The 16,163-nt window shown below is 41.5% G+C and overlaps 1 protein-coding gene across 1 annotated transcript in view; it reads left to right on the top strand.

Annotated features, from left to right (window-relative positions):
* Positions 1-428: 428 nt before the first annotated feature.
* The window catches only part of ARL14EP (ARF like GTPase 14 effector protein), a 33,931-nt gene continuing 18,196 nt past the window's right edge, over positions 429-16,163 (top strand). The window contains exons 1-3 of the mRNA XM_078684195.1: positions 429-532; positions 7,808-8,307; positions 13,218-13,345. Coding sequence (XP_078540321.1) covers positions 7,882-8,307; positions 13,218-13,345 — 554 coding nt within the window. The 5' untranslated portion in view covers positions 429-532; positions 7,808-7,881. The remainder of the gene's footprint in view (positions 533-7,807; positions 8,308-13,217; positions 13,346-16,163) is intronic.

The following is a 16,163-nucleotide window of genomic DNA, read 5'->3' as shown; positions in this document are numbered from 1 at the left end:
TACCCTCATCTGGTGTCTGTGTCAGGTCATTGCTGCGCCTAACATGCGGGCCTAGGGCCCTCCACCTCTAACTTTACAGAAGGGTTGCTGATCAGCCGGGACTTTAAAAGATACTGCCATTCCAAATTAAGACGCATCAGCACAATTTTTCAATTAATATTAGTGTTCTTTGTGAGCACAACGTATTTCATATTTCAAAGTTCCGTTTCTCTAAAAATATGCAATCCTACGCGTTTGTTTTACTGTGTGGGTTGGAAAAAATATGTATTACTAGTAAAAGGCATTGTCTAATTACTTAGGCAATCACCCAGTTTTGATTACTTTTCCATTTTACGATCCATTGGTGCTGACGTTCAGCGGAAGGCATGCCTACTCGTCCTTCTTCTGTGTCTAGTTTTGGTTCCCCACGTCAATACGACGTCATCGTTGGGGGACTTCCCGGAAGTAGTGGGCTGGGCTGTGGATGGCTCCAACGCGGGATTCGAACAACGCAGGCAGCAAATCCGCCATGCAGGGGAAGAGGAAGAGCAAGGTAGTTATCTTATGGGCGCCCCTGAGGCCTGGAGTCCGGCTATTGCAGGCAAATAAAAAAAGTGTGGGTAGCGAGAGGGTCGCCCTGATAGCTCCAGGGGCCGAAGGTGTGCAACTGCGGCTCTTTACTCGTCTTGGTTCTAGAGCCCTTTGGCACTCTAGGCCGGAGCCTAGGCGAGGCCGTTCTGTATCATTTTAAGGGAGCAAGACCTAAAACGGCATACATGAAATGTCTGCTCTTTTTTAAAGCAGAGGCAGATACTTGTCAGCATGCTGCACTAGGTCGAAAAATAGAAGCCATGGGTGCTAGCTTACACAAGAGGCGCGGTGTCTCTTATATTAAAACATTGCCTAAATCCTACGTTTTCGCCTCATTGTCCTGGTTCAAGTGGTTGTCTGGGGGTGTTGGATAGAATTTAGCACTTCTATATTAGAAATTGACATTCCATGATTTAAAGGACAAGGCAGAGCTAAATGACCATGGTCAGAAACTTGTGTCTGCCTGTCTTTAACTGCGTAAGTACTGGCACATGCTATGTCGGTGCGCTGTCAATTTACGCGAGAGAGAGTAAACTTCGGCCTTAATGTCACCGGAATGAAATGCTGTGGCACTTCTGAAACGATGCGAGTCGGCTCCCCCTAGTCTCCTGCTCTTTGCCAACCCAGCGAGAGTATATGAGTGCCCTGCAAAAATATATTTTTTTCTGCCTGACTATTCAGTATTGAAGCCCTACAAATGCACGTTTTGCCGACAAACATAAAATACGACGTGTTTGAGTGGCAAATGTGTCTGTGTGGGGTGTGTTTGCTTTTGAGAGGGCGACAGAAAAGGCATCGTTGTTTTCTTTCCTCCTAGCAGTTGTGCGGAGAAGAAGCAGACCATTTATTAGTATTTTTATTGCGATTACGATGGCGGGAGATTCTTGGAGTGGGGGGCCGGTTAACTTAGAGAAATGCCTCCACTTGGCAGACTCTTGTTTTGATTGGTCTGGCCCCTTCGTCGTTTTCTCTTAAATCTTACCCAGAGCATCACGGCCACAGGCAGGTTACCCAGCGCTGCGGCGTGGCCAGCTTTTACTTGGTCGTTGTGCGTACTCTCGCTATAATTTAAAGGATGGTGCATGGACCCCAAGCGACTTTATCCGTAGCAGTACCAATGCAAGGATGGGCACCATCATTCAGTCAGTCAAATCACTTTATTCGGTTAGATAAAACCATAAAAGTACAGAACATACAAATCTAGACCTTTACAAAATACATTTGGCCAGAGTATTTCAAACAATTCATATTATAATACAGAAATATACACTACAGGAATTAAAACCTAAATAAATATGTAAAAACAATCTGATGAAAGACAATCAATTACGTAGATTCCTAAGTCTCACAGCGGCTACAAAAAACTTTCTATATAAAAAATTTCGCAAAGCTCGTTCAAGAGTTGGAGGTACATTAGAGCCGGTTTAACCTGGGTAAATCCCTTTCTCTTTAGAACAGGAAGTAAAAACTTCTTTCTGATATCATTATAATGTAATGTATATCCTTCTTTTATGTAGTAACGCATTGGGGTCAGGGCACGAGTCGGGGGTACACTCGGGTGGACGGCGTCCACCCACTTTTTTCACGGGGTGGACGCCTTCCACTCTGCCAAGAAGTTGGGTCCCACTAATAGATGCTGAATTTGTCCCCGATTAATTTCCAAACACCGGGACACTTTCAGCAGCGCCTGCACGTTATCTGCTTTCGATCATCGGCAAGAACGTGCAGGCGGGGAGGGGCATCTCTGATTTCAGACTCCTGCTGGCCCTTAACAAAGGTCGAGTCCGAGGGGTCATCAGACCTCCTTTTGTTCGAGTCTCCTGGCTGGCAGCAGTCAGGAGCCTCTCACTTAGATGCAAATGCAGCAGAGGGGATACAAAGGCTCACACCTTGTTAGCACTTCACACATACTTAAGAGAGTCACTTTTTATTTTGTCCAGTACCTGTTTTAGATATGCATGCACTATCAGTACGTCAGATGTGTTGATCTTTCCCAGTATTTACACTAAATAAATAGCATTTATATAGTGCTTACTACCCCTGAGGAGGCGTTGTAATTTAAATATCACATTTTTTTTTAAAGCACTATGGCTAGAGGATGCTTTTACGCTGACACAAGGCAACATTGTCTTATGTGTAGGTACAAAAGTGTGAATCTTCTGCCTAAATCAGGAAGGTTAGCAAGTATACTCGAAATGTGCTCAAATATACCTGTGATACACCTGCTAAACATGTATGTGAGGGCTTAAGATCCGATGTCACTTCTTGTGATGCCACTTCCTGTGATGTCATGCGCGTAACGTGCCGTGATATCACGAGCTGTGATGCCACTAGCTTACTGATTAACTAGGTTAGTCCCCACACTTATTCATTTAGTGACAGTATTTATCTTCTGAACTGTAGCCCTTTAAATGGGACAGTCATTTCTTTTCAGCACTGAAGCGCATGGCGTATGATGCTCCACTGCACTAAGGCCAGTAATACTTTGAGATGGATAGTACCACCCCTTTTCAGTGTGACTGCATTTTGTAATGAGGGAGTAATTGCACTCTGCAGAACTAATGTAACTTTTGAACTGCATAGATCACAAGGGTGACATTCGTACCCCGCAGGTCCTTAGTGTAATGCAAGACACAGCACGTTTTTGTACATCTGTGCCGCTTTGGGTTGGATGGTACTTGGTTCTTAAATGTGGTAGAGTTGTTGTGATTGTACTAAACTCCAGAGGACACTTGCACTGTTGGAACCGGTTCTTCAAACTGCGAATGGAGCTTTACTGATTTGTCCTGTGACGTTCCATGTTTCTGTTTGAGGCGCTTGTTTTGCTTCTGTTTATGCTGCATTTCTGCTCTTTGTGAGTTTTCACTTAGTTTAGACAATTTTCACTGATAGGAATTGTAATGACCTTGCTCACTTTTCATTAAAGATGTTCCAACTGCCAGTACCGTGCATGTTCTGTGCATTAGGGAAGCTTGCTCTGCTACCTTTTGTTTTACGTCTGGTGTAGGAAAAAAGGCTATGCTAAAGTCTACCCTACAACTTTCTGCCTACTCCGTGTGAGTGAAGCGGGCTTGTTCGCCTCTAAAGAAGTGTCTGCAGTTGGCCTGAAATGCTCTACTGACCACTTGTTTAGCAGTGTACAAAATAAGCCTTTACAGACCTCTGCACGGTCAGTGTGGGATATCCTAGCTCTGCAGTAGTTCACAGGATGTGTTTACCTTGTCTTTGTCCCTGCAGGACTGTTAATTATTACAAAGACTGGAGTAAGGTTTTAAACATTTAACGTTAGTGATTTAAAATAAAAAGCAATTGTGTAGGTCTTGTTTAGTAACCGGCCATCCTGAACCATATGGTTATGGGGTCCAGTACTGGAGTTAACCGACAATGGGACTCACATGGTATCTACTCCCTGCTACGATAGGGTGTATGTGGAGCATGAACCTAAAGGTTTATGATTACTGAATCTATAAATAATGACCCAGAAGCACTCTTAGCTAAGTCCAATAAGCAAAAAGGTCACTTTGACCCAGACACCCGACAGACGCGCACAGTTGGAGGCTTATCATGGCAACCTGATCAAACATTCCATTTGGAAGGCATGCTTTACTTACACAGGCACTGTACTTTGATATCCCCACACAATAGCACTCATCTGTGTGAGAATTATTTTTGCGTACTTGTTTGGAACTGGATTTCCTCTCACCCCAGTCCAAGGGTTTACCTCCAGACTTGGGACAATATTTTTGGTTTTAAATCCTGCATCAGGGCAAAGATTGAAGCTTTTGCTAACTGGGGCTGTTTTCTATAGTCCTGCTTAAGCTTTTATTTTTTTCTGTGGCAGAAAGCTCTGAGCGGCACAGATTTTTTTCTTGCCTCCCTTGCCTGCGACCTTCCTGGCCAAGCCTTAGCATTAGGTCGTTGTCCGTCAGATGTGGAAGAAATGACTAAGTCCCACTTTTGTTTAACTACTGTGACTATTCTGAGCGGTTCTTCAGCTTCTAGCTCCTCAGTCGGCTTCTACCTGCGTGTACTCTTCAGTCAAGTCTACTGCAAGGTCCTGTCTTCTGGTCAGTTGGGCCCTCTTTTAGTGAAGTCTTCTACTTCACTAACACAAAAAGAGGAACAAGATCATGCCAACTACTTGACCCTTGGAGAGCAGTTCAGTCCCTGCAGTAGTTCTTGAGCTGTCCTCTTCCACAGGAATCTTCTTTCTGTAGAGAAGGGACTTTAACTTCAGATTCAGTTTGCCCAGTCCAGGATTGTGTTGTATGGAGAGTTTCAAATCTCTACTGCGCACTAGCCAGTGACTAGAAAAATTCTGCCATCCAACGGTAACTTTTTTTTCACAGCCCCACCTGTTTTTGCAGCACTTCATCTTATTGTAAAATTGCCCAGAAGTCCCTGTTTCACATCACAGAAATCGTATTCCACCAGACAAGCCTGTCACCAGCTCTCTGGCCTCCTCCTCCTTTTTTAGATTTAACCCACTCCCCCTCCAGCTATCAGGGAAAAAACTGGTTATCTTCCCCAGTGTGGGAAGAGCCAGGGCTGTGTAGAAGGGTTCTGGGGATCATTAGGAGAAGCCCACGTTGGCATCCCAAAGTCAAAAGCAGTAGTAGTAAGGCTGTCCTTTGTTCTGCCAACTATTCTGTCCCCTCCCAAATTGTGGATCCATTCTAAGTGGCCAGTAGTAGTACTAGCCTGTTCTTCCTGTACTCAAAAGCAGTCCATTATCTTCTGAGTGTGACGCACTTCCAGCTAAGGATATGTATTGGGCTACGGAGTTAAGATGAGTGGCCAAACTGTTTCAGTTAGCTTTGGTTCAGTCAGCAAAAAAGTATGTTTTTACAGAGTTGCTTTTCCTTGAATGGTAATTATTTTTGTAGCATTTTTCCAGGCGGGATTGAAATAATTTTAATCACACTTTAGCCTGTTCTATCTAGCACAGCCTACTCAGTTAAACTAGCTTTTGAGTTTTATTTCATACCAAACCTAAACCCAATATGTAATGCCATATAATGACTACATATAGTCATGACCCAAGCAGATTTATAGATCCCTAGCACTGTGCAGTACATGTTGTATAGCTTTGGGCGTTGGACAAGTGTTATTCTATTAGGCTCTCTAGGGTGACTCTGGATCTTTGAAACTGTCTAACATTAACTTTTACCTGTAGTTTGTACAGTTTTGCACTGCCGATACCGGCTGCAGTGCCTGTGAACTACTCCTTGATGTGGTCCAGCTTAGGTTACCATGCATGGCACCTCTGTGATCTGTCGCCTATTGGGTGATTTCTCAACACTAAGAAATATTTGCTCCCTGAATCCAAAAAAGCATCACCCAAACAAGAAAGTTCTTGGCAAGTAAAGTCAGTGGTATACTTGTTGATTATGGAGTACCAGTTTGTCTGTAACCAGACAGGAATGTCCAATTCTGGCTGTCTTTGAAGTAGGCCTCATCTTCACTTGGTCACATATTTGGTCCATCCTCATCACCTGAGTTAGGTTCACACATTCATGTTAGCACCATTGTTCTTAAGGGAAAGTGTAAGATTGCACATTGGTCTGGTCTGATATTTGCTATTGACTGGTAGTTTTGGAGCTTTCTGCCTCATAAATTGGAGGACATTGAGTTTATTTCCCCCCACATGCTGACATTACATTTTGGGTAGGAAAACATACAAGATCATAACCAAGCCTCGTCACTAATTTCCCATGGTCTCTAGTTTTTATATATGCGTGGGATTGTTATGGTTCCCTCTTTCCGTGCCGACCCTAGCCCACAGGCTGCAGTTATCCCCACAGAAATGTGAAAGAAATTGTATCTTTTTATTTTAAATAGGGTACCGCCCAATGTTACCCCAGGTGATTGGGGTTAAGAGACTGTGAGCCCCAAGGTTGATGGGAGAGAGAAGACCCTACTACCCCATTTCTTATTCTCCCTTGCATCTAGTGGGCTTTACTCTTTCTTTGAGAGGGGGGAGGGCATATACCTCAGCTGAAAAGAACTCTGGTCCTATGAATGGAGACTGCAGATTGATTGTGTTTGCACGGTAATTGACCTGCCTAATATGCACATATTTGCCTTTTGCGTTTATTAGCTTTTATGAGGGGAGGTCATAGTGAATATGGTCTAGTAGTTCCGGATTCATGATCATCAGTGGAATAGCTGGCGGTCAGGGAGAGTCCAGGGATTTCAGAGGGAAAGCACAATACAAGGGAGAGAGCAAGAAAACGATCACTCCCATGGAATGCTTAGATAAAAAATATTACTGAAGCAAACACTAGAGGGACAGAAGTCATCAAATCGAGCATACTGTGGTAGAAATGCACCATAGGCGGAACAAAACAAATGGAGGAAAACCATCAAATAAGTAGCAGTGAAATGAAATGTGCAAGAAAGGCATCCAATCGGGAGCAAGCGACTGATCCAAAGCCTCGCTATATAAGTGTACTATAACTTATTAGAGACAGTAGCTGTTTGAAAACTGACAATTAAAGCAGTCTATAGGCAAGGCCTAAAGAAGAGCTAGAGGAGGTGCCAGGACTTCGCCATTGTACTAGTCGCTGTGGAGTGGCAATGAAGAATTGAGCAAGGAGATGAAGAACTAAATTGCATTCTTTGTATTTTATAAAAATTAGGGTTTTTTCCATTTCTTGTGGAAAATGTTGGTTTGTATAGATTGAATTTCATATTAAATCATATTTTGTATTGTTCGGTGTTCATCTCTAATACAAAGTCAACATTTGCTTTGACAGGTGGTTCTAGAAGGGAGGGTGGAAATGATAGAGCATCTTGTGTTGTTTTTCTTGCTTACTGCCTAGCTTTTATAATTTACATTAACCATTCTACTTAACTGAGTTTTCCATATCGCTCTCTTAGTTTGATACTTTTAATTTGCCTAGTGAGTTTTGTGCGTCATGGTTGTGTTTCAAGATGGATGGTCTACTATTAACCCTCTTTTTGTAAACTCTGTCCCAAGCCTAGTGTCAATGGCTAGAGTTTGAGGGTCTGAGCAAACTACATTAACAACCTAAACATTCCGTCAATTTGTGTGCTCCTTTATCAACAAAATGTTGGCGTTTATTCCCCTTGCCCACTATTCGAGTAATAACCGTCCCCTAATTTCAGTTATTGAACAGAAGGCACACTTTAATTTGTGATTTTTTTTCTTAAAAAAAATAATGTAGCAAAGCTTTGCAACACAAATCTGATTTGACTTTAATGCTTTCTTCAGGGTGAGCCACGTAGGAACCACTAGAAGCAACAAAGATCTCTGTAGACAAAACGAAATCTTTCTAATCAACTAAAATGGATCCATGTTCAGTTGGAGAACAGCTTCAAGCTATCAATGAATGTCATAAAACATACTATACCCGCCAGAACGGATTAAAGACTTTGAGAATGCTCTCATCAAATGACATGTTGTTACTTCAACTTAGAACTGGATTGATGGCCCTTAACGAGGAAAATACAGTCTGTTTCCATCACGAACAAGTTTATATTGACAAATTCCAGGACTTGCAGAAGGGGTGCTGTGATCCGTTTAATTTACACAAAAGACTTGTAAAGAAAATATTTCAAATAATCGATTTAGATGACGCAAATTTCTTAAGCGAAAAGTATGGAGTGCAGTTCGTACCAGGTTGGAAACTTTGTCAGAGGTGCTCACTTATAACTAATGGACAAGGGGATGTCGACGCCGAAGAACACCGTCAAAGGAGACGTTCGTCAGACGTACGTATTTTGGAAAGTCTTTGCCTCTACAAGTAATACAATCTAGTGAAGGCTTACTTTTCGTGCAGTATGATTTCACCCATGGGAAAGAACTTGCTGCAAGTCCAGTTCCAACAATGCTTGCCTTTTTTGTCAGACTAGTATGTTAGATTCCCAAAAGCATATTGTCTGTGGGTGGAAGAGACTAAACAGGAAACCAAAATAAAAAGTGGTTCATTAAATTCTGATTGCTCAACATTAGTCCCCTTTTCTCTAAATTTATGGGCTGTTGGAACCCACAGACTAGAGGACCCGAGTACAGTTATTAAACCTGAAAAAATTGATGTTTAAACATTGTTTTGCCTACTTGAGTGCTCCATTATAGATTTTGTATTGATTTTTGCATTAGTTTGCTTTCTGTCGTACGCTTATAATTCTGAATGATCAGCTTCTGTGCAGTCCACAACAAAGTCGATGTTGAGCATTTCCCCTCATTTGACCAGCATAGATGCTGAAACATGCCGCCCATTAGTTTCCTCCTAATTTACAAGTAAAGGGACTTCTTTCACCACATGCTCTGAAATAATGAGTCTACCGATCAAATGTCTTGTATTTTTTCTGCCTAACGAGTGATTTTCATTATGTTACAAGGAAGCAATTCCGAATAAGGTGCTGGACTCTGGCATAGTAGGGTTCCCTGTTCAAGCCACTCCTGTACCTCCCAAGGGGCCCATGTGGCCAAATATTACATAAGTGCTGGCCCAGCCAAATGTCACAGGACTTGTCTTGGGATATCTGAAAGACTAGGCTTGCCATCAAACATTATGCAGAGGTGTGCACTGGTCTAATGCTAGGAGGCGTACCAAGTTGTCTTAAAGATCCAACAGCACTTAAGTGTGCAAAAAAGCCTGCAGACTTAAATGAGCTCTATGCTTGTCAGGAATCTGCCACTGTGGGGTGTACCAAGGTCTTAAAATAGCGTGAGCACTGTTTTAAGTCTACACGCTAGAAATCGCCAAATGAGCGAGTGGCCTCAGTCTGTGTATATGAATAGACGGGTCAACAATGAATCCTGTGCCGGTTCTCTTCAGATTAATCTGTCGTGCCAGATGTCCCATCAAAGGACAAAGAAGAGCTTCCAAATCAGAGTTCTAATTCTTTATGCGTTTGTTGGTTCTGCAGATATGACTGCAGTCATTAATCATGGATTTGAGTCACCTGATAGAGCAGCATGAAGCGTTCAGTGCCGCCTAGGTTGGTGTGGGGCCTCCTTACTGGTTATTTCCTACTGGAGATATTGGTCTTGAGGGATGTCTATCTCATTAATGCGTGGGTTTGTGCATCTGCCAGCCACAGACCTTGACCTAATGGAGAGCAGTTGGGGGGTTCATGCCTACTTTCTTTGCTGTCAAGCAGACTTATGGGAGGTTTTGATCATTTCGGATTTTCAATGAGTTGTTTAATCTGGGGCATATCTTGTTAGCTCAGTTTCGTTGAGAATTGGTTCAGTACAGGGGCCTTCGGCTACCTACTTTATATATCCTCTTTCCCCTTCAGAGTCAATACCTGAAGTTCATAGCATTTGTAAGACTGACAAGCTCCAACCCTTTGGCTAGAGTTTGGCCATACGTTTTTTTTAATACTTGCATAACTCCAGTGACTGCTCAGCTTTAGCATAATATTTTCTGTCCTTTTCTGTTCTGTTTGGGAAGTCCTAGTCATCAGTTTATCCATGGAAGTATGAGACCCCACTTCAGTGGAGACTTTACTGATCACTGAACAACTGAATGGGGATTAGCGCTTGAATTCATTGCCTATTTAGTGTGGTTTGTCTGGTGCTCTGTAAAGTCTCCATTGCAGTGTGCTAGCTCTGTTTTGGACTATTAAGTAGATTTGTTTCTGCCTGGATGACTGAATGTGCGACCTATCGTGTTTGCACTTGATGAGTAACATAGGTCCTACTCAATTTAGGCCTCTGACTCAAGAAGGCAAAGTGCATGTTGATTCTCAAGAAACGCCTTTAGTTTACCGCTGTAATCAAGAACACCATGTTTGACTGTACCATCTCACCTTGGGAGGGAAACTGCATGGTGACCATCGCAGCTCTAGAAGTCTCTTGCCTTCAGAGCTTTGTGCTTTCAGGTGGTCCTTGTGCTCATGCTAAAAGTGTGACATACACAGCAGCACCACCATGTGCCTGTTGAGGACCTCTAGTTCACTTTGCTTCCATCTTCATTCTGAGGCTTGGTGTTGAAAGATGGTACCAGGAAAGTATTTTGATGCCTGCATCTTTTAACCCAGTATTTGGCAGTGTCTCTTCTGGCATTCCTTTAATTTCAGAAGAGGTGCAACCATTGGTAAACTCTGAACACCAAATCTTTCATTATCAGATTGACCTATATTATTTTCCCATAGAGCTGCAAGCAGTAGTTTCAAGCCTAAACAGGCTTCTCCGTTTAATTGTAGGTAGGATGGTGATGGCTCTAAAAGTTATTATCTGTTGTGTACTATTTCAACGAGCAGAGGGTAAATGCACCATATAACGTGCCTCTGCATTGCAATGATGATGGAATGGCGCACTTCAGATCACATGGTTTTGTTTGCCACTTGTGGGACTGGGATTATTAATGATCAGGCAGTTTCTCTGCAGGCTACTATTACTACCAATAAGAGCTACAGCAGAAAGTCCTGAATCCTGTGTACGGATGTCTAATTAGAGGCTGCTTTGTTTGATGCTGTGCATGTGGGCCTCATTGGTTATTTCTGCTAGACTAGAGGATTATGGTCCTCTGTGCATGCTCCCAGGCTCTTTGTTTCTAATGTGGTGTAGAAATGACTCCAGCAAATTATGTCAGACATACAGGATCTTCTGTTCCTCCAGTTCACCATCTCCTGGAGGATATGGTGTCCAAGCACCAAGGTTGAATTCTTCCAACCCTGAGCTTGATCCTTTCCTTCTGTCTTGAAGGTGGAGTATTGACATACTGTAAAAAGTTAGTCACTATAATGAAGTACCAACTGATAGTCCTAATTACACACAGCAGATCTATTACATAAATTACCTTCATCTGTACAATGCCCTCATCTAAATTTACAGAGCTGTACACTACAAGATTAAGATGGGGAAATTATGACTAAAAATGCAAAGGTTAGCTCAGTGAATAACGTGAATTTGATTGCAGGTAAGCCCCTTGTATTCGTGTTTTATGGTGGTTTTAGTCCCTTTGGTAAACAGGTTCTGCAACCTTTTCTCTTTAATTTCTTACCCGTAGGGTTGGTTAGTTGACTCCACAACAGTAGGTATGCATTTATTTGTGATCCGGTGGTTTGGGCGGATACATTTAAATAATGTGACAAAGGCAATTTGCTATCCATGGATTAAAAATGGAAAGTTTTGATGTAGTAACTGAAACTTGTGGTTCTGAATTTAGCAGTAAGCCTTGTCTTGTGGTTATAAAGCCCCTGTACAGAAATTAGTGTTTGTATTAAAAGTTGATTGAATTGAAGGGCTTAAGTGGCAGACATGAACACTGTTTCCCCCTCTTAAAGCACAGAATACTAATGAAGCTGGTGCTTGCCTTTCTACTTGGTATGTTTTTAAGTATTCTGAGCAGATAATGTTTTGTCCCTTAAACCTCCTTGAATCCATCCACAGTATGAATCTTCAGCTTGCCAACACAAGTTCGGATTTTAAAAATCAATTCTTTGTTTGCCGATTACACTACTAATGGTATAAGTTGTTGCAAATAAACTAAAATCGGTCATTCTTTCAGGTGCGAAATGAACGCCTAGTATGTTTAAAGGCGAGTTTCATACCTACAAAAAATACATTCAGAGCAATGTTTTTAATACACCGGATTGCTCTTTCTACATAGTCTTCCAAATAATTTTTTCTCCCTGTAATAGTGGAGTTTCGCCCAGATAAACTGGAAGAGTTTCTATTAGTGCAAAGTTCCTCATATCACAATGCAATTTTTGGGATCCCTGTTAGGGCAAACCTTTTGCTCTGAATTCCTCCACCCACAGTCACAGCCAGGACGCATCGTGCCATGCTGGTCTCTCCTCACTCCACGGACCTCTAAGAATTCAGTGGAATGAAGAGACCTGTGCATGTGTTGCTGTTTCAGAGACCGTACACCTATGAATCCAAAAAGAATTTGAAGAGCACATTTCAGCAAACATGTTTTTAGGCTATTGAATTGCACGCGATGCAAAATGCCAAAATCATCCAGTCATTTTATTACTTTCAGGATAACTTGTTTCTTAGCTACCTTATTTTACACCCTGTGAAACTAAAAGTAAAAACTTTAGGTGGGGCACTCGTACCTCTGCGTTAATATAAAGGAAAGTGTGCCTCTTTTCCACCCGAAATGTGTCTGAGAAAAGCAAGTAAAATCTATTCTCTTTCTTTTCCAACTACTCTTATTCTCCTAGCAAGACATTGGAAAAGGGGGCAGCCAAACATGTATACCACCTACTTGTAACCATGGCAAAGACAGCCAGTTTGGGTTGATACCCTGTAATGGTAAAGCGTGATTACCTGTCTGTAAAATGTAATAACATACTTTGAAATAAAAGAAAAAGAAAGATGGTGGCAACTGAATCTCTTAGATGTTAGAATCTAATCAAAGTGACAATTTACGTTGGAAAAAATGTCTGTGTGATTTTGGAATTTTGTATTGAGGGCTATTTATTACCCAGAACCAGTGTGGTGGGAACTTCCCCTTTAATAACTTCAGTGTGTTTATATGCACGCCGTACTGTCCCAGCTATCGCTGTGCTACAGCCTACGATGCACCACTTTGGAGAATGTGCTGCCAACCGTTAGCTGCCACATCCTAAGCGTGATATTAGGAAATAGTACCCTGAAACATGTGTAGAGTTTATGCAAATAAAGTGGAAATTTTAAAAGTACATTTCCGTTTATTTAGGGTCGAGCTGCAAAAGCATTGAAATCACTGCAGTTTGCTAATCCAGGACGACAGACCGAGTTCACCCCAGAAACCAGTAAAAGAGAAAAAAGGCGACTGCAGTCTAAAACCACCCAATCATCGGACAGGTGGGCTACAATGTTTAAAAGATTAAACGCACCTGTAGACTTCTAATTGGGCACACATAAGCTGCAGTTCCCGGGAATATTGTGATTGTTGCGAGACTAAGGCTCACATTGAAATTGGGCTTTCCTGTGTGTGTTTATTTTTTTTGTTCTTTTTTTCCCAGCCCTCTGTATGCAATTCCCCAAGATAAAATCCCAATAAATGTAAGCTGTGGTAGTTTGCAATCGAATACGCCATTGGGAAAATCAGTTACTGTTTATCTTCGTGTATTATGCAATCCACCCCCTATTGTTCAAGCCCTCAAAGAGTTTGGATCATGGAACAATGCATGTAAATTGTGATGTATATATTTTTGGACAGTGAATGACTAAAGGAAAAGTGGCATCAATAACGTTTACTGCATATTTAAATGAATGTACTGTACATGGTTCAGTGTTGGAATAGATTTTCTTTCATCAGAGCATCCTAACCAGTTTCATATCACAACCCATTTCTATTACCTGTTCTCTTTTCAGCATATTTCACACACATGGGTAGGGAAGTGTGATAGGGAAAATGACAAGGCTGATAAATGTTAAAAATTTTACATTGTATTCTTTTGCAGTCCGGCCAAATAGCCTGTTGCCCTAACCACCCCACAGATTCTCATTACCGTAAAAGGGTGAATCAGTGTTTGGCTTGTGTAAAGTCTGATTGGGCTTTGGATCATCTATGTTAGATCTTTATTTTATGACATCTTAGCCTTCATAATATTTGCTGCTCAAGACACCTAAAACCTAAGTAGAGTTTTTTTTGTTTAAATCCAGAAATAATTCAATCATTTTAAAGATACTTCAACTGCACGAATTTCCCAAAATAATAGCACTTCTATCATGACTACATGTTTTTTACTTCGTAATTCGTATCTGTCTAATGGTTCACATGCATCATGGCATTTTAATACATTATTTAGATGACATTTGTATCATAAGAACTTTATGTACCCTCATTTATTTTATCACTTTTTGAAAAACCTAACTTATTACTTTTAACGGTATACATGTTTTGATAAGTGCAACTACAAGCCCTTTATCTAAATAGGTTATAGTACACAGGTATTACACAGTCTCGTGCATATACACCAATGATAAAAAGAGCGAAGACCCAAAAAGATGAGAGAGACCAAATTTCATCTTTGTCAGCTAATAAATGCAAGATAAGATACGAAACGGAGGTGTGAGAAATCTGCAAAGAGGCTGGTGGGAGGGATTGATAAGGAACAAGAATGAGTAGAACTTGTGTAAAAAGCAGCCAATACACGTTACATCTACAAACATGAGGGAATATCACATAATTTAATCTTGCACTACATGCATCTATACTTTTCCAAGTATGGCGTCAAAAAGATGGGCAAAGACCCCTTATTGTGACCCAATGCGAGAATTCATCCACATACTTGAAGAATAAATACTGGCTTCATAGTAGCATGTGTTCCCATTGCTGGACTTTTATTGAAGGCCATGCACTTATTTCCATTTTTGCATTATTTTTCAGTGTACCTCGCAGAATTATTCACACTGCTCAAGTGTTACTTTTTGCAAAGTCCGCGTTTTATTAATATGTATTCAGATTAGAAGGATATAAAAAGGGCCCCATATGTAGTCAAAAATCGGTCATGATTATGTGATGTGTATATCGCTAGTTCATGGGATGACGCAGCTGCCAGATTTCATATCAAATCTGCATATTCCGGAGGAGCTTGTCTTCAATTTACTTAATGTGGCTATATTGGCAATAACCTATGTTTGAATCCCATCTTTTCCAGTGGTATATGTTGCCTTCAGTGTGCAACGTATAATATAGTAGTACTAAAGCCAGAGGGTTTATAGAGCAAACTACAAGTTGTATGCAGTGTATTCTATATTTGTGACCAATATAATTGTATGACACTACAGGTCCACAAGATATGTATGTCAGCTCCTGAGCACCATGCCCTTAGCAGGTGTCTGAACTTTTCAGATTTACTTTGAACTAGCAGCTTCTCTTTGTCTTAGAGCGTGCCTATCCCACAGTACCTCTATTTCTACAGTCTCAGTAATTTGAGCCATAGAGGATTGCAGCCATCTTCCCCAGCCTTCCTACTCGCAACAGGTTTAATGTGTGTGACTCAAGGCACTGATGAGTAGCAGAGAGAGTTGTTGCAATCAAGCAACTACAGCATGCATCTTCCCTAATGAAGCTAAGATCAACAACCGTTTTCCTTTTGTAAAGGAAGTTATTAAAATTAGGGGGCTAAGTAAACTATGGGTTCAGAGGATATATTTATGGCAAAGAAACCTTGGAGAGCAGTGCATATTAGCAAGGGAGTATTTGCGAAAACAGCGTAGGTGCTTAAATAATAGGAATTATGTTTAGGCATATGGAATGGTTGTTTTACATCCACATTTTTAATAATATACTATACCTATAGACTGAGTATCTTTCAAGATCGGATGTATAGCATTCAGGGGTAGCTGTTCCTAAAGGGTATTCTGGCTTATTTGGCTGCAGACAGGGTGATGGTCGGGGAAGCGAAACAAAGGGGGGGATTAAATATTTTGTTTGTCTTGGGATGGATGTATAGGTCAGGGGAATTTCCTTATTTGGAAGAGTTGTCCTCACGCACCAGTGAAGGTGTCATGCTTCATCATTGGGCATTTTTGCTCTTCGTGGGGTCGGTGCTGCAATACCCCACGGGCCCTGCGAGGGGCTGTTTAGCGGAGAAATTTTTGTAAAAACGCCATAATGTTAAGTGCGGGTGTGTGGAGCTTGTGAAATGTTTTGTGGAGGGAGAGTGGTTTA

The sequence above is a fragment of the Lissotriton helveticus genome, chromosome 3_2, assembly GCF_964261635.1.
Source record: "Lissotriton helveticus chromosome 3_2, aLisHel1.1, whole genome shotgun sequence".
Taxonomy (NCBI): Eukaryota; Metazoa; Chordata; class Amphibia; order Caudata; family Salamandridae; genus Lissotriton; species Lissotriton helveticus.
This window is presented reverse-complemented; position numbering and strand designations above follow the sequence as displayed.